This window comes from Thamnophis sirtalis, unplaced genomic scaffold, assembly GCF_051295495.1.
Source record: "Thamnophis sirtalis isolate CommonGarterSnake01/CBP01778 unplaced genomic scaffold, rThaSir2_p1.2 scaffold_9, whole genome shotgun sequence".
NCBI lineage: Eukaryota > Metazoa > Chordata > Lepidosauria > Squamata > Natricidae > Thamnophis > Thamnophis sirtalis.
The window spans coordinates 11,110,889-11,135,063 of record NW_028261389.1 but is presented as its reverse complement, the minus strand read 5'-3'; the positions used below and the strand labels follow the sequence as shown (position 1 = coordinate 11,135,063).

Below are 24,175 nucleotides of genomic sequence, written 5' to 3'. Positions count from 1 at the left end.
TCTATGGCCCACTGTTGCTAGTGTATAATCTGATCTGTGCTAACGTCACCCAGTTGCCTTTTCCTTTCACTGTATTATGGCAAAGCACTGAACTTTCTGAAATTATGCCTGGCCATAGTAATGGACTAGATTAAGGCAAGTAAACCAGAGGTGGCATTCTACCGGTTCAGACCGGTTCACCAGAACCAGGAGTAGAAATCGTGGGTGGCCCCGCCCATCCTCCCCAGCTCTACAGCATCCCGTTTAGGCCATTTTTTTTCACCAAAAGCGCATGTGCACGCTCAGATTTGCGAATACCACCCCTGAAGTTAACTAAATTTCATTTCAGATGAAGACAGAGGTGCTGATAAAACATCTGCATAGAGAAATGAGATTCAACCTAGGATACAGACTTGGGTCTGAGAGTGCTTGCAGATCAATTGATGCTGGAGGGATTAGGGGCCTCTGTGGAGCATCTACCATAATCTTAGGTTAATTAGAGATAGACTTGCAACAGTATTCGGTACACCCTGGTAATTATTGCAATGTGGTATGTTATGTATGAGGCTCCCCTTGAAGACAGTGCTGAAATTTCAATTAGTGCAAACCACTATGGGACTAGGTGAGATAAACTCTTCATGGTGGTTATTTTTGAACTTTGCTGATTCCTAGTTTGTTTATAGTCCCTGTTGAAGGGGCTGAAGTTCTCCTATAAAATCTTTCACAACTTTGAACCATAAAAGCTGACCTTATATATTCCTACTCGTACTTAATCCTAACATTATCTTCAGAGGATTTGCTCTACATACCCTCCCATGCAGAGGTGGTATTCTACTAGTTCAGCCCGGATTGCCCGAACTAGTAGTGGAAATCGCGGGTGGCTCCGCCTACCTGCGCCCAGCTCTATGGCATTCCATTTAGGGCATTTTTTTTTTTGCCAAAAAAACGCATGCGCGAAAAGATCTGTGCATGTGCAGAGGTGGCGAGCGCCCACATTTGCAAGCCGGTAGGGAAGGTAAGTGTATACCACCCCTGCTCCCATGCTGGGACACAGTAGTTGGCTCTACAGGACATTTTCAGTGGTTGCCCCAATACATTTCCAAGAGACAATCCAGTACAAGCAATCACAAATAGCTGTCTTAAGTTTGGGAATAAATTACAACGAAGGGGCCACAGCTTATTAAGCATTATAGAAGCTATAAAGCAATATAATGTTGCCGTCACACAAAATTCAATGGGTTATATTTATTAACGAAAATATAGAACTATCTATGAAACTGTCAAGGCCAAGAACAATTATTTGCATGAATACAGTATGCATGATTTCTGTTAAAAAAAAAAACCCAAAAAACTGTTGGGTTAGCTTCCAAGCTTGGCAAAACCTGAGCTCGTCAGATATACTCTCTAATTTTGTTGGAATTTTAGGAGCAACTTTGCCAGTTTTCCAAACTGAATAAGCTCAAGTGACCATAATAAGAATTCCACGGTGTTTTTTTTTCCCAAGTTAAAATTAATTTCCCCTGCAGGTTAAGAGTAAAAAAGATATTTTGTGAAAGCAGCAATGCGGAATGCAAATACAAAGCATCATTAAATCTTTTAGTGAGTTTGCCGCTTTCTGAAGATCAAAGTCGGAAATAGATAGCTGTTTGTTTACTGATCTCATTTGTTGTTGTTTTTTCTCCATAGAAAATCAGTTAAGCTAGAAAAAGATTTGACTGCCAACTCTTTTGAACATTCCTTCCCTCCCTTCTGAAGGAAAGGAAAAGGCACCAAATTCATTGATTTCAATAAAGTTCAATTGTATTAATACTCCTTTTTATGGATCTTCTGATTGCCCCTGTTGACATGCTTACCCTTCATTATCATACATTTCCTCACAAAGTCAAGTAGCCATGTAAATACATGACTAGCTAAAATGTATTCTATGTCATTTTCCTTGCATCCCCAAATAGAGGGAAGAGAGTGAGATGAAATAATATGTCCAGGAGAACAAAATGGTTGCTAACGGATACAATTCCTGTCAGCACTCCTCCATTGAATAATTAGGAAAGAAAACCACGAGACTCCATTGATAGAAATCAAGTGTACTTTTACTAATTATAAATGATTAGAAGCGTAGCAAAGCGAAGACTGATTATTTAGGCGCGAAAGCGAATGATATATAGAATAACCCATTCCCCACCCCTTGGCATCCCAGATACAGTCCAATCATAATTCTCCCAAGTGTCAGGTGTGAGATAACTTCGAAAGGCATCACCAAGATGGAATGTCGGTGCCGTTGGCCTTGGCGGGAAACCTCCTCCGCATGAGCAGTAAGACAGGCAGCAGAACTCAAGAATCTTCCTCCAGCACAATTAGCAATCCCCTCCCAAATACCATGCCCCCCCTCCCCGTTTCAATGGCAGCCGAAGCAGTAGCAAAGCAGAGGCTGACAATTCCTAGTTAGGGCTGAGGGAGAATGAAAGAATGAAATAGGGCCATTAAATCCATCCATCCATCCATCCATCCATCCATCTATCTATCTAAAAACAGCTGTGTGTATGTATGTTCCAGCATAACTCTGGAACACCTCAAGCAATTTCAACCAAACTTGGTACATAGATGACTTACTCTCTGGAGAAAAATATTGGGGGAGGGCGGGTAAGACACCCCTAACACCCCTCCTGGTGTGTGTTCTGGTAAGATACAGCCTGCCATACTGCCTACTGGCTTCTACTGTACAGCGTAGTCGAGTTGCCATGGTAATGCCTTCACAGTACTCCACAAGGAAGCTTTCTCTGGTAAGGGGGAAAACATTGGAAATTACATTTAGTCCAGACATTTTCCCCTTATAAATAAATACCCGGGCAACACACACAACATTTTATGAAGGCTAATACCTTCATAAAAAGATGGGATGTGACTGAAACATAAAACTAAATCAGATTCGGCTTATAGTAACCATTGGAAATAATAAAAGCTTAGGAATATTGGGTTGACATTTTGAAATTCACTGATCCACGTAGACTTTCACAGAGCATTAAATTTTTTATTACATTTCTATTTTGTAGTGTTGGAGGCTAATATGAGATCTGTCACATGAGTGATAACACATATTTCTCTTGTTTCACAGATATCAGTTTGAAGGTTAGCACTAGACCAAAGGTCCCCCACCCCAGTCTGTGGGCATGCCAGAAACTGGGCCACACGAACAAGCAAAGTCCCAACTGCGGGATACAGGCAGCACACGAAACCATCCCCGCCCCCAATCCACATAAAAACCTCCCCACAGAACCGGTCCCTGGTACCCAAAACCTCGGAGGCCGCTGCTCTTGTCAGTGTCGTTGTTATGTGGAACAATATGTGTGAAAAGCTACACAGTACCTTTTAATTGATTGATTAACTCAGCAGTGCAGAATTAATTGGAAGTTCTCAAGAGCTTGATGTAAAGTATTTGCACGGATGAATTGGTGCACAAAATATTTTGTTAAGAATGAAGAAAAAAAAAGCCACTAGTTGATTAAATGCATCTCTTTCCAGTATGTTAAAATCTATATCCATTAGAGCCAAGGTGGCGCAGTGGTTAAATGCAGCACTGCAGGCTACTGCTAGATCAGCAGGTCAGCGGTTCAAATCTCACCGGCTCAGGGTTGACTCAGCCTTCCATCCTTCCGAGGTGGGTAAAATGAGGACCCAGATTGTTGGGGGCAATATGCTGACTCTCTGTAAACCGCTTAGAGAGGCCTGAAAGGCCTATGAAGCGGTATATAAGTCTACTGCTATTGCTATATGTGAATTAGCTACAAGATGTTAGGTGATATCTTGCAAAATAACTGTCTCTTAGTCCCCGTCGTCCCCCCCATCAGCAGCTGTTTTGCAAATCTGTATGGGATAAAGAATGTTTGGGAAAAAAAATACTTACCTGGCAGGGGAGAAACCATAATCATTGTGGTAGATTACTCCAAATATAAATGTGCAGTTAAATGTACAACCACTTGCTGGTTTCTGCATCACTTAAGTTAGAGAGCTCATTTTTGTGAGCAGACAAGGGCTTGTTCAGGTAGCATTCTTAACCTTCTACAATACGTTGTATGTAACAATTCTTCACTTAACAGGTTTTTAGTTATAAAATGTACACATAAACTCTTTCTTACCGTAGCTTCAGGCTATAAAGGATTGCCCGATTAAAGTGGCCTTGTATTACTCTTGAAATATATCTGAAAAGAAACAATTTGTAGATGCTCTAGTCTAGAGGAAGCTAACTCCAGAGTTAGAGGATAATAACTGAAAGTGCTTAGCTCTCATCAGCAGCCATACCTTTACTGGGATTTGAACCTGGGCTGTTTTTACATGTTAGGCAGTTGTATTAGCCACTAAGCCACAAGCTTTCCTCCCTTATCAGCTGAACCAAGGAAACAAGTAAGTGTTATGTCAAGCCACCTGGGAAGCAGTATGCTCCCTCCCATATTTGGACATACCAAGTGATTTGACATAACACACACACACACATACACACACACACACACACACATCTTTTGTGAATAAAATAATATAGATTTTCACTTAAGCTGAGAATATGCGACCAGTGATTAACATTTTGTTATTGATATAAGATGGATTATGGGATGGAAAGATGATTAGGGGACTGGAGACTAAACATATGAAGAATGGTTGCAGGAACTGGATATGTCTAGTTTAATGAAAAGAAGGACTAGGGGAGACATGACAGCAGGGTTCCAATATCTCAGGTGTTGCCACACAGAGGAGGGATTCAAGCTATTCTCCAAAGCACCTGAGGGCAGAACAAGAAGCAATGGATGGAAACTAATCAAGGAGAGAAGCAACTTAGAACTGAGGAGAAATTTGCTGACAGTTAGAACAATTAATCAGTGGAACAGCTTGCTTCCAGAAGTTGTGAATGCCCCAACACTGGAAGTCTTTAAGAAGATGTTGGATAACCATTTGTCTGAAACGGTATAGGGTTTCCTGCCTATGCAGGGGGTTGGACTAAAAGATCTCCAAGGTCCCTTCCAACTCTGCTATTGTATTGTATTGTATTGTATTCATTCGTTTTAATATTAATATTTTCAAGTAATATACAAACTTGAAGGGGTACAGTGGCTCAGTGGTTAGAGATGCTGAGCTTGTCAGCTGACAGCCCAAGTTTGAGACCCAATCACTGTGCAACAGGGTGAGCTCCCGTTACTTGCCCCAGCTCCTGCTCACCTAGCAGTTTGAAAGCATGCAAATGGGAGTAGATAAATAGGTACCACTTTGGTGGAAAGGTAACACAGTTCTGTGTGCCTCAGCCTATATTCACACTGCCTTTGGATAACACTGTGTTGTCTTTGGATAACACTGCATCCCTCAGGTAAGAAAGGAGATAAGCACTGCCTCCTAGAATCAGACACAACTGGACCTTTAATTTGCAAAACTGTTATTTCTATCAAACATCTATTAAAGAGACATAACAATGCATTTCATTTCCATTTATGGAACTTGGAAAGTTAGACTGCTTTTATTTCACTGATTGATTGCATTACATTGTCTGTAATATATTTTATCTTTTCGGTGCTACTTGGGCTGTGAGAGCGACAGTGATAATTCTGAAATCACGTCTTTCCCAGGTGTAAAAATAGGAAAGGAACTAACATTAGTTTTAACTAATAAAATATATAATTATTGTCATATAATTTGTGAACTCTTTGTGAGAAAACACACCCATAATATGGCCCACACAGGGGTTTTTTCCCATGACTTTTCCAAATTTCTGAAGAGATTTTATTGTGTGTGTCCCCTTCCCCCCCCAAAAATGTGCAGCTGTCCTTACATTTTGATGGAAGTCGGTAGAAAAATAGCTTAAAAACGGAGAAATTATATTTTTCTGTGTGCGTTTGGAATTATTATTTTAAGCATTGCTTAAAAATTCTGAAATCAACCTGTGGTTTATGGAGATAGTTTATGTCCCTCCTGTTGTCATTTAAATTAGGGTCGCTGACACTTTTATTCCTTGTGCTCTACCCAGGGCAAAGGAATTACTTCATATTCTTTCAGTGAAATGATTTGTATAAGCCATGTATTCCCTCTCACAAGGTTACATCAATTATCATCCCATTGTGTCTGCTGAAATATGACCATGTGTATGCCAGCCAAAGAAAGAGCGGGGAGGAATGTTAGGCGTATAAATGGAAATGTTTCTAATCCACTAACTAGCAGAAATTATAAACCGTAATAAAAACTAGTAATGCTGTTGCTTTGTTTACTACTGTGTTTCCCCGAAAATAAGACAGGGTCATATTTTCTTTGGAAACCCACCCACCCCCGAAATAAGCACTTGGCCTTATTTTCAATGAGGTCTTATTATTTTTGAGGTGCAGGAGGAGGTGAACATGGTCACCTCATGGCTCCTGCTGTGTTGCAATATTTTGGGGGGAGGGCTTATTTTAGCGCATGCGCTCAAATTATCCAGGAAGGTCTTATTTTCATGGAAAGGGAGTAGCAGATGAGAATACTAAGAATTGTGGAAGGCCAAATGGATCACTAGAATGTTTGCTACCGTGTGCTCTTCTGCTAAATGCCGATTGTAAAACCCATGATAATTTGAAATAATTTGTGCCTCCAGTGAGCACTCAGGGTTGATTTGTTTGATAGTCCATGAATTTTTTGGCTATCTACCGTATTCTTCACAGTCTTCTTCAACACCAAAGTTCCAAAGCATAAATTATCTTCTCATCACGCATCTTCAAAGTCCAACCTTCGCTTCCATAGAATGTCATAGAGAAAAATCATTCTCTACAGGATTCTGGCCTTTGCAGATACTGTAGAGACACATCTCAATTTCTGAATATCTTTTCCGAGGTCTTGATTGCTACTCTTACTGGGTGTTAGTTTGTAGTGTATTTCTTGACTGGTTTTTCTGGTTGATCCTAAAAGGCAGAAGCTATCCACCACTTTAATGCTTTCATTTTCAATTATAAGACTGGTTGTTATTCCTATTCTCATGAACATGATCTTCATTATATTTAATCTTAGTCACATTGTTTTCACTGTGTCTCATGACTTTCATTAATACAGATTGCAGATTATTTGCATCTTCCACTTTCATAACAATGTGATTTTCATAGAGCAGGTTTTGTATGTTTCTTCCTGCGTTTTGAAAGCCAGAATCATCATTTTCCAGTTCTGCTTCCATCAATGTACATTCAGAATATACATTGAATAAATGCTATTTTTGCTGACCAAGCTATTTCACCGTCTGTGCTTCCTGACTTGTGTATAAGCCTACTATATTTTACTTGTTTGGGCATGGTATGTTATGTGAACATGGCAGTTGCATTTTAATAACCTCTTTAGAGTGTTTAGTACATCATGGGAACTTAGCCTAAATGTTGCAGAAAGTATTTGTCTTCCTTACTTTGAAAATATTTTGATGGATTAAAAAGGACCGAAAAGCACAATCTTCCATAGTATCCTCAGAAACTGTAATGTTTCTTTCAGAACACCGTATGTTGAGATTCCTTAAGAGACACGCAATAGTAGTTTTTGACATGTACATTTTAAAAAGATTCCCCTTCTTCAAATACTACCTTATGCATTGGTATTGATGTTGATAGACCTCTCTCGTTCTCCTTTACTCCTGCTGAACATATTGTTCGATATTTAAAATATAGTCACGAGAATATCGTGCAAGTTGGCCAAGAGGTTTAACTATGCAACTAGCTGGGAATTCTTAAAACATGCCTGACGTATTGAGACTGTCCTAAATCTATGTGCTTCCATAATCACTTCCATAATCTTAATGATCTCTAAAGTCACTTCCATAATCTTAATGATCTCTAAAGTCACTTCCATAATCTTAATGATCTCTAAAGATTCAGTACTTTAGTGCATCCTCTGGACATAAATCAAAAGGAACCAGTAAGTTTATGTGTGTGTGTGCGTGTGTGTGCATGTGCGCGTGCGTGCGCGCATGCACGCACACACACACACACACACACACACACACACACACACACACACACACACTGTAGCTATACCACTGGTGGGATTCAATTCTTTTTTACTACCGGTTCTGTGGGTGTGGCTTTGTGGGTGTGGTGTGGCTTGGTTGGCGTGACAGGGGAAGGATACTGCAAAATCCCCATTTCCTCCCGATCAGCTGGGACTCGGGAGGCAAAGAATAGATGGGGATGGGGCCAGTCATTAGTTCTCCGAACTACTTAAAATTTCCACTACCGATTCTCCAGAACCGATCAGAACCTGCTGAATACCACCTCTGAGCTATACCCAAGTGTTGAAAATTGATTGAGGGTAGCAAATTTTATACGTTGTATTACTCCTGAGCTACAGAGTAATGCTGCAAATGTTGAGAGAGCTCAAAATCTGAAATGTTCTTTAACTTACATCTTTTTGTAAGTTATTAACCATTGTGGAATATATGTCTCCATATGGTCCTTGTGTCTCATTTTTTGTTTTCTCTTTTAAAGACATTGTTTTTCTCTTCAGCTTTCTTAGCTGTCTAAATGAAAGCTTACTATTTCTGCGCTGAAACCTGATAATAGAAGATTTTCATAAGCCACAGGTGGGGGATGCTGCCTTCCATCTGGTTACTATTATGTTGTTATGTGCTTTCCGATTAGAATCTTGAGTAAAAGTTGCAGCTTCATATCTATTGTGGATAAACAGATGTAGCAAACTCATTTGGTGCAATACTAATAGTTTTACTAAATCACTATCTTTTTACGTGGTACTCAGCACCTTTATCCTTGCCTTTGCTGAGTCCAAATTGAGGGTTTTGAATATTCACAGTGAATGTAGTGTATAGTTTTCTGGTCTGAGAACTTGGATTTCTATGTCAAAAAACGATTTAGGAATTCCTAGGCAGGCTAAATCCATTTTATAATTTGCCTGCAGTATACTGTTGTTAAGCTACCTTAAACCTTGTCTTTCAGAGTTTTAAATTTACTGGGAAATCTCTCAACAGACCTGTCCCTTGAGTAAATAACCCAACCTAAATCAGTGGTGAATTACTACCTCCATTGATGAAATGTCTTATCCAGATCTTATCTAGAGTGTGCATCAAGCTGTGGGAGCAGGAAAGATTGTTAATGCGGATTTCAAATCCTGATGCTTAAAGCTAAAATCACTACCTGTGTGTGAGAATTCAATGACTTTGAAGTTTGTCGTAATGCTCTTTTATTGCCCAAGAAATATTCTGATTATGGAGCCTGATAGTCATCTGTGTTTCAGAAAAGCTTTTTCCATTTTCCTTTTTCAAACAGATGTAATTGAGAAAAAGTTCACATCTTCAGATAATATGAACAATCCTGAAGTGACATTTCAGGGGGAATATTAAGCTTGTACAGCTGCAGATTTCATATAGATATAAATATGCTTATTACATTTTCCCAGAGTATTTTAGTAATTTTCTCAATACATCATGTATCATTGATGTTCATGAATCTCTCTGCAAAGAAGAATTAGTGCAGAGAACAAAAATAGCGAAGAAATATTCCCTACACACACACACACACACACACACACACACACACACCACTCTTTTTCAAAACATTTGTAAATGTAAGAAATGTACATTTGCCCATTTCCTAATATATCTGTAAATACAGTGAAATCAGTGTTTTCATTTTGGCTGAATGATCCTCGACTTACAACAAGTTCATTTACTGACCATTCAAAGTTACAATGGCACTGAAAAAAAATGACATTTCTAATCTGAGACTACTTAAGGGCAGTGCAGACTATATACATGCAGTCCTTGATTTACGGTCAAAATTGGGGCCAGAAATTCTATTGCTAAGTAAAGCAGTTGTTAAGTAAGAAGCCACAGCCAATTTTACAACCTTCCTTTCCCACAATTGTTAGGCGAATCACTGCAGTTAAGTGAATAATACGCTGTTATTAGGCAAATCCAGGTTCTCTCCTTGATTTTGTTAATTAGGAGACATCTTGGAAAATCACACATAACCCCAGGACTCTGCAATAGCAATAGCAATTGCACTTAGACTTATATACCGCTTCATAGGGCTTTCAGCCCTCTCTAAGCGGTTTACAGAGTCAGCATATCGCCCCCAACAATCTGGGTCCTCATTTTACCCACCTGGGAAGGATGGAAGGCTGAGTCAACCTTGAGCCGGTGAGATTTGATCTGCCGAACTGCAACTAACAGTCAGCTGAAGTAGCCTGCAGTACTGCACTCTAACCACTGCGCCACCTCGGCTCTTATCATAAATACATGCAGGTTATCAAGAGTGTGAATTTTAATCACCTGACTGTGGGGATGCTAAGGCAGACCTAAGTGCAAGGATCAGTGGTAGGTCATTTTTCTCAGTGCCATTGTAGCTTCGAACAATTGCTAAATAAATGGTCATAAGTTCTGAGAATACCTATTAGGACAAGGGTGTCAAACAATTGATTGTGTTTGAGCTTGGGGGGGCCTGGGGGGGCGTGGCCAGCTCAACATCACTTGTGTCAGGGGCGCCTGAGGTGGCTCGAGCACTCCGCCAGGGAAAACAGGCGCCCTAGCTTCGTTTTTAGCTGCAGTGGCCTCTTGCAACCCTCTGCCAGCGAAAATGGACCTTGCAAGTGGGGCCCACAGCCCTCGCAAGCTCCGTTATCAGCTGCGATACCCTCCTGCAACCCTCTGCCATCGAAAATGGACCTTGGGAGGACTACACAAAGCCCTCGCGAGGTCCATTTTCGCCGACAGAAACGCTGCTAGGCGGTCCTTCGCTGTTTCCAAGGTGACCCTGCAGGGCCAGATCTAAGCACCTCGTGGCTGGATCTGGTCCCCGGGCCTTGATTTTGACACCCTTACATTAGGAGATGAAGCAGGTGGAAAGATGAAGAATAAGGGGGGGTGGGTCAAAAGAGCTTCCCAGAAAAGCCCCATCCTAACATTCTTACTCATAAATGAAGGTCAAGGAATATGGGGCCAGGTTCTAAAACTGTGTTCCCTAACACCCTGTCCATTGCAATAAAACCTTTATACTTGGAATTTGTGAGAACCTTGCTTTCTACATTATGAACTTGCGTAAGAAGCTTGACAGGAATATAGCACAACCAGTTCTGAATCTCTGCGTGTGAATTGGATAGCCATATATATATGTAATATATTTATATAATAAATACATAAACATATTCACCTGCCCAAACCAGCCCAGAACATTCCATCAGAGATGGCACAGTGTCTGGGCATGTAAATCCAAGAACTGGCTGGCTGTTCCAGCAGGCTGGGGGGAGCTGAAAAGCATCTACCTCCACAGAAATTGTGAATGTTGGTTTTGTTTTTAATATGTTGTCTTTGTCTCATTCCCCCCTTTCCCTTGTCTTTTGTGAGCCGCCCGGAGTCCTCCGGGAGTGGGCGGCATACAAGACAAATAAATAAATAAACAAACAAACAAACAAACTTGGGTTTATGTTGTTTTGCCAAACAGACACCAACTTGATAGCTATCTGTGTAGATGTAGATATGCTGGTCTGTGACCTTAATAAAGATTTGATTTGATGTACCGTGTTTCCCCCAAAATAAGACAGGGTCTTATTTTTTTTAACCCCCAAAATAAGCTCTTGGCCTTATTTTCTGGGAGGGTTTATTATTTTTGAGGTGCAGGAGGTGGCGAGTGTGGTCACCTCATGGCTGCTCCTGCGTTGCAATATTTTCAGGGAGGGCTTATTTTAGCGCATGTGCTCAAAAGCCCAATTGGCCTTATTATCCGGGGAGGTCTTATTTTCAGGGAAACAGGGTAGCTACAGAAATGTTGGGTTCCAACCTCTTGTGTAAAATGCAATATTGAGTCCTCGGTTTCCTAACTAAAAAAAAAAAATGCTGTTAAGAAGATTTAAGATGCAAGCTGTCGGTTGATTTCTGGTGCTGGTATATCTCAGCCAGCTGTGCCCACTTCTGAAGCCTTCGCTGATGGAGAGAGCTACTTACATATTGATTTGAGGAAGAATGGCCCTGCATGGCAATGAAGGTTTCTGGATTTCTGGATCGTAGACTTTTTTAGGCTGGCTGCTGCCAAATACCATTACATTGACATTAAAAAATAAAAATAGAATAAAACATACCTCTGCTTTCATCTGTCTCCGGGGCTTTTTAATTCTGCATGATGAAGATAACACGAGTTTGTTAAAGCAAATCTATTTTGCTCCGAGAAGAAACACCAAGTAGGTTACGTACTGACAGCTTTCACATAATTAAAAGGATATAAAGAAACAAGAGAATAAAATGTTTACTACCCAAAGGAGGGCAATTAATGCCGGTTTTAAATTCCAGACAGGTAGATTTAATTAACCTGCAAGAAAACCTTCAGGAATTCTAGGCTGTGGAAAAGATGAGATGATCAGGTTGCTATACAGCCGTCAAACAAAGAATTTGCCCAGCAGAGCATTTCAAGTATTATTTTTCCTGGGAAGCTTCAGGGAAATCTTTAACATTAATGCCATCTAAGAGATAGAGTTGCAGAGTTGACATAACATAAATGCATTCAAACTAAATGAGGAGTGGTAATTGCTAATCAGTGAAACAATAGCCTCAATAGTTGTTTAGTCTCCCCCCCCCCCTCTCCATTCATTAGAGGCACCAATTAAGCTTTCGAGGGTCCAGAACCCAAGTATCTTAATACTGGTTTCCCTAATACTCAAAATAGGTCTGATTTCACGTGCAAATCTTTAATGTTTATCTCCAAGTCTTGGATGTGGACTAAACCCTAAGTATACCCATCCATATGCGTGCTTACTGTTACAACATACTCTCCGGTTAGTTATGGGCAGTGATTCCTTTCTGCAAGTTGGCAAAGTACAGGTTGCTTTCTCGGATGGGCAGCGTTGTGTACAGCTTTTAGGCAATCACTGTTTCACCCGTTTGGCTAGGGTGACATTTATCCCACTATGCAAAAGCTTTGCAAGTTCACAATAGACCTTGGAAGATGGCTGCATTATGAAATCAACTCCGGCAGCTTGCAGTAAACAATAAAAAATAAAACACAGGGGGAAGATCTTGCGGTGGAGAACTTAGTTATTATTTATACTTCTGCTACTCATAAGGATGGAAGATACAAGACAAAGTTTAATTTTTTACTAAGCTATATATAGTTTAATAAAATATATAATATGTGAGTGTGTGTGTGTATACATACACACACACAGCGGTGGGATTCCAAATCTTTTCCTACAAGTTCTATGAGAGCGTGCTTTGCGTGCATGCGCAGCACTCAAAGACCACCCTCGGTGTCAGCACTGGTGAGCTGAGCTGTTGTTTAGCTCAGCTGAGGCGCAACAATCCGCTCTGCCGCGTGAATCTGCTGAGCTAAAAAACAAGGGAATATAGGACAGGCAACGGCAGGGGCAGGAGGGCGGGGCCAACCAGAGGCGGTATTTGCCGGTTCTCTGAACTACTCAAAATTTCTGCTATTGGTCCAAACCGGCTGAAAACCACCTCTGGATAGACGGAAGGAAGGAAGGAAGGAAGGAAGGAAGGAAGGAAGGAAGGAAGGAAGGAAGGAAGGAAGGAAGGAAGGAAGGAAGGAAGGAGAGAGCGGGCAGAGAGATTGATTTTATTTTAGTTTACTTGGATGTATCTTCTATGCGCCTCGTTCTCTCAATCTTAAAATATGCCTGGATATGTTTGAATATGCTTTTTATTTTGTTTTGTTTCAAGTGTTGTCAGATGCTAATGTTCCCTATATAGGAATTTCACCACCAGTTATCACTATCGTTTTGGCAGAATATTCTGTATATTGAAGGTTGTTGCATCACTGAAGCTTTGCCTTTTCATGTCCTCCCCTCCCCCCTGTTTGCAAACTTTGGGAAGTTTTAAATAAGCATAACAGCAGGCATAAGGAGAGTGGGATTAAATACAGTGTTTACTACAAGGCATTTGGCCCTTACCAGAAGAACTAAATGTTATAAAAAGTAGTTAAATGATAAACAATTAATTGGTGATTTACAGAATTTTTTTTGATAAGAGAAGGAAACCTTACATGGACTTTTTGATGAAAGAATTAAGATACAATAAATGATGGGTTTGAGGATTTAAAAAGATGTAGATAAAATGAGGAGCCCTCCCACAGGCTCCGGGGGCTTTCCTGAACCCTAAGGAGGGCAAAAAATGGCCTCCTCCGGAAGGCTGGTGAAGGCCAATTTTGTCCTCCCCATGCTTTAGGAAAACCTCCGGAGCCTGGGGGGAGCATGCGTGCATGCACAGGTGGGGGGGCGCTTGTGCAGGTAGGTGCGCGATAGCGCGCACAAACACACAATTTTGGCACACCTTTAGAAAAAGAAAACTGAGAATTCATTTGAGACTCCTACGTTCTCATAATAACTACAGTAGATCTTTGGATCTTTCCCCAGTATACATGGGCTATATCTTATCAATTTTTTCTCCTTTGTCTTCTGAAGATTATATGCACGCATAAGTTGATTATCTTCTGCCGTTCGTGACATGACATAGTTCAAAAAGAATCTGAGAAACTTTAGAAAAATAATCATTCAACAGCATAATTGCAATAACCCCTCTGCCCAAGGAGCAGCCAAAAAGAAGAAGGAGAAGGGATAGACACATATTTCCAAAACAAGAGAGTCAACTAACTTAACTTTGGGAGGGAAAGCTGTCAAAAGGAGGAGAACTGCTAACGTCTATTCCTTATGTCTGTGGAGATTCCGCAGTCATCCAGGTCATAACTGTCCCAAAGGGACTTCTTTCAAAAGGCTGTTTTTGTTTTTGTTTTCCCCTTGGGGGAAAAGAAGAAGATATTTTGCTTTTCATCCAAGAACCTTCATCAGTTGTGATGGCGGTTGGGAGGAAGGATAGGTACTGACAGTTGAGACTGGATGATAGGAGGATGGACCCTATCCTTCTATCCCACACCATCCAGTCTCAATGACAATTCCTAACCTTCCATCTCCCGCTATCAGTACCCAATGAAGCTTCTTGGACAAGAAGCGAAATCTTTTCTTCTTCCTCAGGGGAAAAAGAGCCCTGTTGCTTTTCGAAGAAAGCACCTTTGAGACAGTCTGATCTGTATCAACATGCAATGGGGAATTAAGCTGTCTTGAAGAATAGGAGACAAACCGGAATATAAACAGAATGAGAGCCAAGAGGAGTCAAAAGAAAAATAGGAAGGAAATCGCTTCCATCTCTGTTTTCACAGACTATAAAAATATTTTTACATTAAACGTAATCTAAATTTATATCATGGTTTTCTTTTTTTTTTCCCTATTGTCTACAGCAGTGTTTCTCAACCTTGGCAACTTGAAGATGTCCGGAGTTGAAGTCCGGACATCTTCAAGTTGCCAAGGTTGAGAAACACTGGTCTACAGTTTTTTTTCCGATCATCAAATCCGTATGTCATTTCATTTTTTTCTGTTCCATGCAAAAAGTTGGGTTTTCCAATTAGCTGCAAAATTAATCAATACATACTTAAATAATTCCTGTATTTCTTCCTCCACAGTCACAATGAACGAAAAGTGACCTGCAAGCATCCAGTCACAGGACAGCCCTCACAGGACAATTGCATATTTGTCGTGAATGAACAGTAAGTACGTGTTTACAAAAAGGTGTAAAAAATATTATATGTTCTTATATTCTGAATATTTATTTATATACCGTAATTGTTAATGTATAGTTGTTATACACTATATTGCCAAAAGGATTCGCTCACCCATCCAAATAATCAGAATCAGGTGTTCCAATCACACCCATGGCCATAGGTGTATAAAATCAAGTACCTAGGCATGCTGACTGTTTTGACAAACATTGGTGAAAGAATGGGTCGCTCTCGGGAGCTCAGTGAATCCCAGCGTGGAACTGTGATAGGATGCCACCTGTGCAACAAATCCAGTCATGAAATTCCCTCGTTCCTAAATATTCCACAGTCAACTGTCAGCTGTATTATAAAAACGTGGAAGTGTTTGGGAACGACAGCAACTCACCCACGAAGCGGTAGGCCACGTAAACTCGCCCAACATCAGTGTGTCACAAATGCGCTTCTGGAAGAATGGTGAAAAATCCCCATAAACACACTCCTGAACCTTGTGGACAGCCTTCCCAGAAGAGTTGAAGCTGTTATAGCTGCAAAGGGTGGACCGACGTCATATTGAACCCTATGGATTAGGAATGGGATGTCACTTACAGTAAGTTCATATGCGAGTAAGTTCATATGCGAGTAAAGGCAGGTGAGAGAATACTTTTGGCAATATAGTGTATATCAATGATGACGAACCTTTTCGGCACTGAGTCTCGAAACCGGAATGCATGGGGGCGCACATATGCGTGCATGCCAGAACACAAGAAATCCAAAGACCAGTATACACACTGGCCACCTGGCCTTCAGGTCTCCTAAGACAAGAAGAAAGTTAACCAATAATGTGGGGAAAAAAATGCCAAAACCAATGGGGCCCATTCAGTCGTAGCCTGGGAGACCACTCAAAAGTTCAACAATTTACTGCAGTGGTTAATCATTCAGCTAATATGAGCTTGTGATTCATAAAATTGGGCACATCAAATGGACTCATTTTCAGCAGCCCTTTTATTTCCTTTTTAGCACTATAGGCCTGAGAAGTTTTCAGGTATGGGATTTACTAAAATGGGAGATACTTTGCGTTACCTGTTGAGAATCTACTCTAGGATGCTCCAGAGAGACATGTTTTACATAGTCATTATTGTTTTGCACCAACATTTGCTGGGAATCTGGACAGGTAACACATTCAGACTCTTATTAAAAACAATTAAGGGTATGTTTTTTTTCTTCTTCTAGTCTTGAATACCCAGCAGGTTCCTATGTAATTGAATATTCTGTTTTCAGGACTGCAGCAGCTATGACTTCAGAAGAAAAGAAAGAACGACCATTAAACATGGTGTCTGAAGCTGCACACTATAATTTGACATCAGATTACACAGCACATCCGATGAGTCCTCTGGGCAGAGTAAGTTATTGTATTCGGTATACATTATTCATTAGTACAAAATTATTGAGCTAGTAAGCCTAACGTGGTGCGGAGGCACAATTATTGTGGAGGTTGTAAGACAATCGATCTTCGTTTGGAAGTTAAAAAAAATTAAACAGCTTCTTTTAGATCCACGGGTCCGTTTATTGGGTTTTTTTCAAATAAATTGTTGCATTTTTCTGTGAGAAAAAAATTCTCTCAAGTAAAGGGCTGATCAAAATTAAATTGCATTGTACAGTCTACACCAGTGTTTCTCAACCTTGGTGACTTTAAGTCCTATGGACTTCAACTCCCAGAATTCCCCAGCCAGCATAGCTGGCTGGGGAATTCTGGGAGTTGAAGTCCACAGGACTTAAAGTCATCAAGGTTGAGAAACATTGGTCTACACAATATATATAAAACCCATCATGAATAATAATATTGTATTACACTTGCTGGTTTTTTAATTATAAATAACTTCATTATTAAAAGCCAATAAACAAATATTAGGACTGCGGAGCAGTTCACTTCTGGGAATAGATATACTTGGCTCGGTTTAAGCCCCCCCCCCTTTTTTTTTTTTTTTGCTTTCAGATCTAATGCACTGCAGAGCCCTACTAAGTGTGTGGCTAAAATGGATTCTTTTCTTATTTTAAAAAGTCACAGAGAACAGATAATCCTTTAATGGTTTTCTAATAAGCTATAATCATGATCTCAGTTGGTGGCCCATAAGGTACCAGGAGTTCTTACTCAACAGCTTGTGAAAGCAGCCTCAATGCAGCCTACCGCTGAGGCCAAGAGGTTAGGGGAAAAAAGCCCCCCCCCCTATCACTTTCTGAGATAATGAAGAACACCACACAGCAGATTCTGTTAGAACAAATCATGCCATATTTTTGAGTGATTTATCCATATGGTAGAAGATGTCTAAAGAGGTGTTTTTTTTAAATCTGCTAAATTGCTACTCTGAAGTGCAAACTTCATTTTTTTAAAAGAAAAAAAGAAGGAAGGAAGGAAGGAAGGAAAAAGAAAAGGAATAGATTATCCAGTTCCTGTTGGCCTTTCTCACTCATTTGTTATTACTGTTTCATTATATTTTTTTCTATATTCATTTTATTGGATTTCAGTCAAATACTTTGGATGCTGGAAGTGAATGAAAGAGAGGAAAACCGTCACCCTTTCTCTCTTCCATCCTTCTTCTTAAGCTGTAATTTTTACCTGAGACATTAATTGCATTTCTTTCTGAAACCTTACCTTTACAAATTGATAATGCTTTTCTATTAAGTGGGGTCAAAGTAAAAAAAAAAAAAGCAATCCATTTTGCTCCTCTACATGGTCGTGTACATGCACACACACACACATAAACACATGCTCAAACATAACAAGGTGGGTGAACATTTTCACTCTGCCTACTCTCTCTCCTCTGTGGCCCCTAAACAGGGCACAAAACAAACTATAAGCCCTAAACCAAAAAAAAGTTTTGCTTCCCTGTGTTCTACATAATATATACTGTATTTTGCAGAGTATAAGACTCACTTTTTTCCTCAAAAGAGAGGGTGAAAATCTGGGTGTGCCTTATACACTGAATATAACATTTTTGGCCTCCCAAAACCCCACCCCTTTTGCAAAAATGGCCGTGCATAGCCTTTAGGAGGCTTCCAGAGTGCTCCTGGGGGCTGGGGAGGGCAAAAATGAACAAACAATAGGCCGTTTCCCCCCCCCCCCAGCCCCCAGGAGCACTCAATACGTGTCCTAAAGACTATGTATGCCCCCCCTTTATTTTTTTACAAAAAATGGGCCCGTTTTCGTAAAAAATTGGGTGTTTTTTGCTTGTTTTTGCCCCCCACCCAGTCCCGCTCACCAAAGTGATATCCATTAATCTACTTGCCGTCACCCACCTTTGAACTGCTGGGTTGGCAGGAGCTGAAGCATGTGACAGGAGCTCACCCCATCCCGCAGCAGAAGCGGGTCTCAAACATGAACCTGCCAATTGGCAGCCAGTATTCTAACTTCGTGAGCCACCACACACTTCTCATTACAAAAATGAAATAGAAGTAAAATAAAAATAGAAGTAAAACTCATTTTCAAAGAGTCTGGAGACTGCTGTTGTGGCCTTCCAGCGACCAGTGGAACTAGCAGCAGATTCGGACAGTGAGGAGGTTGGGGAGGAAGATGGGCCAGTCCTGGAGTCTGGGGAAGGCTCTGATGAGGGCTCTGTGTCGGAGGCAGAGAGGGGGTGACAGACGTAGGCCAGTTATCAGCTTCCTTCAGAGTCAGACATCAGTGAGGCAGATGGACAGCTGGAGCCTGTTCCCAGTGTGAGCATGTGCAGAGTTGCCAGACGAAGGGAACAGCTAAAGAACAGGGGTCAACTTGGGAGTAAGGCCAGACAATGAATGGCCCGTCCCAGAGGAAATAAAAGAGGAGCAAAAGGGGAGTGGAGTTGGCAGGAGACAATTAGTTTGCTTAATCGGTTAGTGACTCTAAGACTCCTTGCCAAGTTTTGCAGATATCGGCTGGCAGCTCTCCAAGCCAGATAAGGTCTGTGACTGTAAATCCTCCTTTGAAAGACTTTGCCAACTGTGAATGAGCAGAATTCACAGTAAATTAATAAAAGGGTTTTTTTGCCGGAACAAGGAGTTTGCTTCATGCTCTTGGGAAGCCTCAGTCAAAACAATTGCGTGGGAGAATGGGGCTGCTTTTGAGAAGAGTTGTTGGGTGTTGGTAAAACTGGTGTGTCACCCTTGACATGTGTCATAGAATCATCATCACTCTCCTGTGCTGTACTTCTGGATTTTTCTAAGCTACAGACAGAAACAGCATAGTGAAATGTCCAGGCCAAAAAAATAATAAATGGTGGGTAGGTAAGAAATCAGCATTTGGAGAGAAAAGATAAAACTTGGAGACCTTGAACAGAATGTTCTGGCAACACTAACCCTCTCTGCTCTAGCTTGAGGCTTCTCTACTTGTGTCTTGCATAATTCAATTATTTTGAAGAATTAAGAGCGACAAGAAACCAATGTCAATTAGGACTGAGTGCTCCATTAATAGTTCTAGTGTTAAAACAGCCCAGCTCACTATTTAATCCACATTGGATGTTTAAAGAAGCTTAACAGCATCAGCTGCTCTGTGCAAAAGTCTAGTCAGTAACTGAAACAATTAAATGTACTTTTACTGCTATCCCCAATAATGTTTTCTTCACGTTCTGCTGTTGTTTTCCCTTTACTGAATTTCTGAGTATAAGATCCCTGGAGCAAGAATGTGTCTGCTTATAATTTATAAAGTGTACGCTCCATACAGACGGTGTAATTATAAACTAATGACATTAGAGAGTCACTTTCATGGCTGAAAATGTCCACGTGAGAATTATTAATAATTTTATTAAGCACACAAGTTTATTAGTACAAGTGCTTTCCTGTCAGCACATGCATCTTTTCGGGACTATATTTGAAAGGTCCTTGTTGCACTATGATGGCTGGGTGCAAACAAGTAGATACGCTTAAGTCTTATACATATAGTTAGTCCTTGACATACGACCACAATTGAGCCCCAAATTTATGTTGCTAAGCGAGACATTTTTTCAGTGAGTTTTGCCCCATCTTACAACTTTCATTGCCACTTTTGTTATGTGAATCACTGCAGTTGTTAAATTAGTAACACGGTTGTTAAGTGAACCTGGCATCCCCGTTGACTTCGTAGAAAGGACGCAAAAGGGGATCACATGACACTGCAACCGTCATAAATATGAGTCAGTTGCCAAGCATCCAAATTTTGATCAAGTATGCAAGATGGTCATAAGTCACATTTTTTCAGTGCTGTTGTAACTTCAAACGGTCACTAAATGAACTGTTGTAAGTCAAGAACTACCTGTACACGCCTGGAAAGAGTAAGTTTGCATGGTTACTCATTTTTATGTACATTGTATACAGGGGTGGATTGCTGCCGGCATTACTGCTGGTTCGGTGCGTGTAGAATTCTGTACATCATATCATTCCACCTACTTCAGCCTTTTCCCCATGAAAAATGCCCCTGGTTTTCAAAAGATTGCCCACTGTGAGGAAAAATAAGAGTGCTAGATAGGAACAGGATTGAAAGGCAGAGCTAAATAGACAGAGAAAGGCAATGGGAAACTGGGCTAGTAAAAATAGTGGCAGAATGGTGATATTTTGTCTTTCACAAAAGGCTCTCAGGTTTCCAAATAGCATCCAAAAGTAAATCAGAGTCCAAGGCAAAGTATTGCTCAAAGTTCCAATTTATTAAGAGAGCCATGTTGGCACATCTGGAAAAACCCGAATCTGAAAGCTTCCCAGTTTTCCCCACCTAGTTGAAAGTTCAAGATCTTGCCCGCACACCCACAAGTCCATCCCATGGTCCAATCTCTCACTGCCATGCTGGCAGTTCCACCCATCCAGTTCTGGTCAGGTACAGAGGTGCAGAGACAAAGGGTGACCTTGGCTTTCTAGAAAGAATATTGTTATGGCTACATAGCATCTAACTCCATATAATCCCCCCTCCTATTTTCCCGCAATAGAATAATAGAATAATAGAAAGTCTGGCAGGCCAAAGATCCAAAAGGAATCTGGCTGCAGGCCTGACAAATGCTAGATGAGGGTCTAAGTTGAGGCAGTGAAGATAACGTTCTTCTGATATCTGGGAAGCATCGCGATCTGAGCTTCTAATGCTCAGCCTGGTCTTCTGATGCTTGACAATAAGTTCTGGCTAGCTTTCTACTCCTCCTTTCTGTGGGAAAACAGCTGCATTTTTAATCTTTGTGGTCATGCACATTCTCCGTTACTCATGAACAAAAGCGACAACATTCGTTTTGCTGTTTGTCTCATGACGAGAGGATAGTGCCACCACAACAGCATACCATCAAGTAGACTAAGCATAAATGCGTAGCTTACAACTGAAGTGTAACCAAATGGGAATCATTTTCATTAGTTCATCAGGATTTAAATCTCATCATGTTGAGGCAATATGGCAACAATTGTAATTAAAGAAAGAATAGAATGGAGAGAGAATGTTACAGTGGATGCCTTACAATGCTAGTTGTATTAAGTTTCCTTTGGTTTTAATCAGAACGTTTTTTGAAGGTGGTATCCAGAGCAGTTATTCTGCTCATTATAGAATAATTGGGCTCACATGAAGTACAGCAAAATTAGGAAAGGTAACTTTGAAATCTGAAAAATACTAGAACAGTCTTGAATCTGGGTTGTAAAGATCCTCATGTTACAACCCACTGACATAAGGAAAGTATTCAGATTTGGAAATCAGTCTTGGTTTACCAGTTTTTGTCCTGAAATTCTCTCTTCATTTCATTTCATTTCATTTCATTTATTGAATTTCTATGCTGCCCAATCCCGAGGGACTCTGGGCGGCTTACAGAAATGAAAAAATTAAAAATAATTTTTAAAAACAATGGGACACAACAAAGTTAAAAAAGGAACACAACAAACACCCAATTGAAAGGGGGCTGGACCTCAATCAAGGGGTCAACAGCCCCAGGCCTGCCGGAAAAGCCAGGTTTTAATGGCTTTGTGAAAGGCCATGAGAGTGGGCAGGGCCCGGATCTCTGGGGGCAGCTCATTCCATAGGGCCGGAGACGGAACAGAGAAGGCCCTACTCCTAGGCGTTGCCAGCCGGCATTGTCCCGCTGAAGGCACCTGGAGAAGGTCCATCCTGTGCGATCTTATTGGTCTAAGGGAGGTATGTGGCAGAAGACGGTCTCGCAGGTATCCGGGTCCTCTTATTGAACCATATCGTTCGACCGTATCTCAACCCTGAGTTAGCTGCTCAATATTGTGTGATACTTTTCACTTTACCATCGGCTGAATTATTTTATTTGGTTGCTTATTTCCATTTAATTTAAGCACCTTTTGAATCCAAACCAACTGATTATGGTTCCTCTGTATCAGAGGGGGCAAACTCAAGGCCTGGGGGGGCAAGATGTGGCCCATGGAGTGCTTAGATCTGGTCCGCTGGGCCGCCCTGGAAAAAGCTAAGGACCAGTCTGTGGTGCCTCTGCCAGTGCCAGTGGAGCTCACAAGGGCTGTGCACGGCTCTCCCAAGCTCCATTTTTGCGGGCAAAGGGTTGCAGGAGGCCGTCACAGCTGAAAATGGAGCTCAGGAGCCCGTTTTTGCTGGCAGAGTGCTTGGTCCACCACAGGCATCCCCCCAACACGGGCGACGTCATGCTGGCCACAACCACCCTGGCCCCCCAACGTCAAACACAACCCTGATGCAGCCCTCAATGAAATAGAGTTTGACACCCCTGCTCTATATGTGCAATCTGTGTGAATGCATTAAATCCTTAATCGGCAGGAGGACTTTTATGGAAACCGTTTCTTCAAGTAGGTTGAAGGAAAATTAATTATTTTCTGATTAGAGTGGGGAAAGAAGCATTTCAGTAATTGTATAGATTGGTGGGACCTGATCTCCATTTGCTCCTGTTAGCCTAGCTTAGAAAGGATTTGTGTTGTGGCATAAAATTCCCCACCCCCACCCTTCTTCCTCTATGATTGTGGGTGAGAAAGGGCTGGGTTTAGTTTCTTGCAGTTCTTCAGAAACTCCACAAAAGAAGAACTTGGTTGATCTGTACTGTCATGCGAAAGAAACAAGAACGGCTACAGAAAAGTGTTTGATGTTTAAGTTCCCTTCCCCTCTCGAATCGTGTGGCTGTTGGTTGTTTTAAATTCCCTTGTACTTTTTTGTTGTAGTTCTTTGTGTTTCCCTTCCCCTCTCTTGGGTTTGTGCGCCGCCCTGAGTCCCGCCGGGAATAGGGCGGCATATAAATAAAATGAACCTTGAACCTTGAAATTTGATCTGACATGTTTCAAGTCTGAGTATTTAATTTTTTATTATAGTATTCCTATAACCCAAAGGTGCCAAACCCGCGGCCCGTGGGCTGGATGTGTCACGCACTGGCCACGCCCCCCTTGGTTTAGCGAGGGGGAGAAGTTGCAATACATCACATGACAATTTGTTGTCATGAGTTTGACACCACTACTGTAATCATTTCGTATTATTATAGCTATTTGTTATAGTTTCAAGAAAATAATCGTACTTTATTATTTTGTTTTCATTGTCTCTCTGTTTGGTACTAAACTTAAAAAGAAGTGGATTTTTAAAAAAGGAACCTCTGCATTAATAGTTTAAAAAGAGTTTTTTTTAAAAAAAAAAAACACCCTCATTTAACAGTTGCTTTTTGGATCCACTATTTAAAAGTTTGCTTTTCTGTTCTTTCATTTTTTCTTTTTAAAATGTTTTGCCCTTCAGA

At 40.9% G+C, this 24,175-nt stretch overlaps 1 protein-coding gene across 19 annotated transcripts in view; it reads left to right on the top strand.

The window, feature by feature from the left end:
- Nucleotides 1-15,433: 15,433 nt before the first annotated feature.
- LOC106553206 (pleckstrin homology domain-containing family A member 5) overlaps nucleotides 15,434-24,175 on the top strand; it is a 104,209-nt gene continuing 95,467 nt past the window's right edge. For all 19 annotated transcript variants that reach the window (XM_087722813.1, XM_087722823.1, XM_087722812.1 and 16 more), the window contains exons 1-2: nucleotides 15,434-15,512; nucleotides 16,782-16,902. In XM_087722813.1, the coding sequence (XP_087578939.1) occupies nucleotides 16,795-16,902 (108 nt within the window). In that variant the 5' untranslated portion in view covers nucleotides 15,434-15,512; nucleotides 16,782-16,794. The remainder of the gene's footprint in view (nucleotides 15,513-16,781; nucleotides 16,903-24,175) is intronic.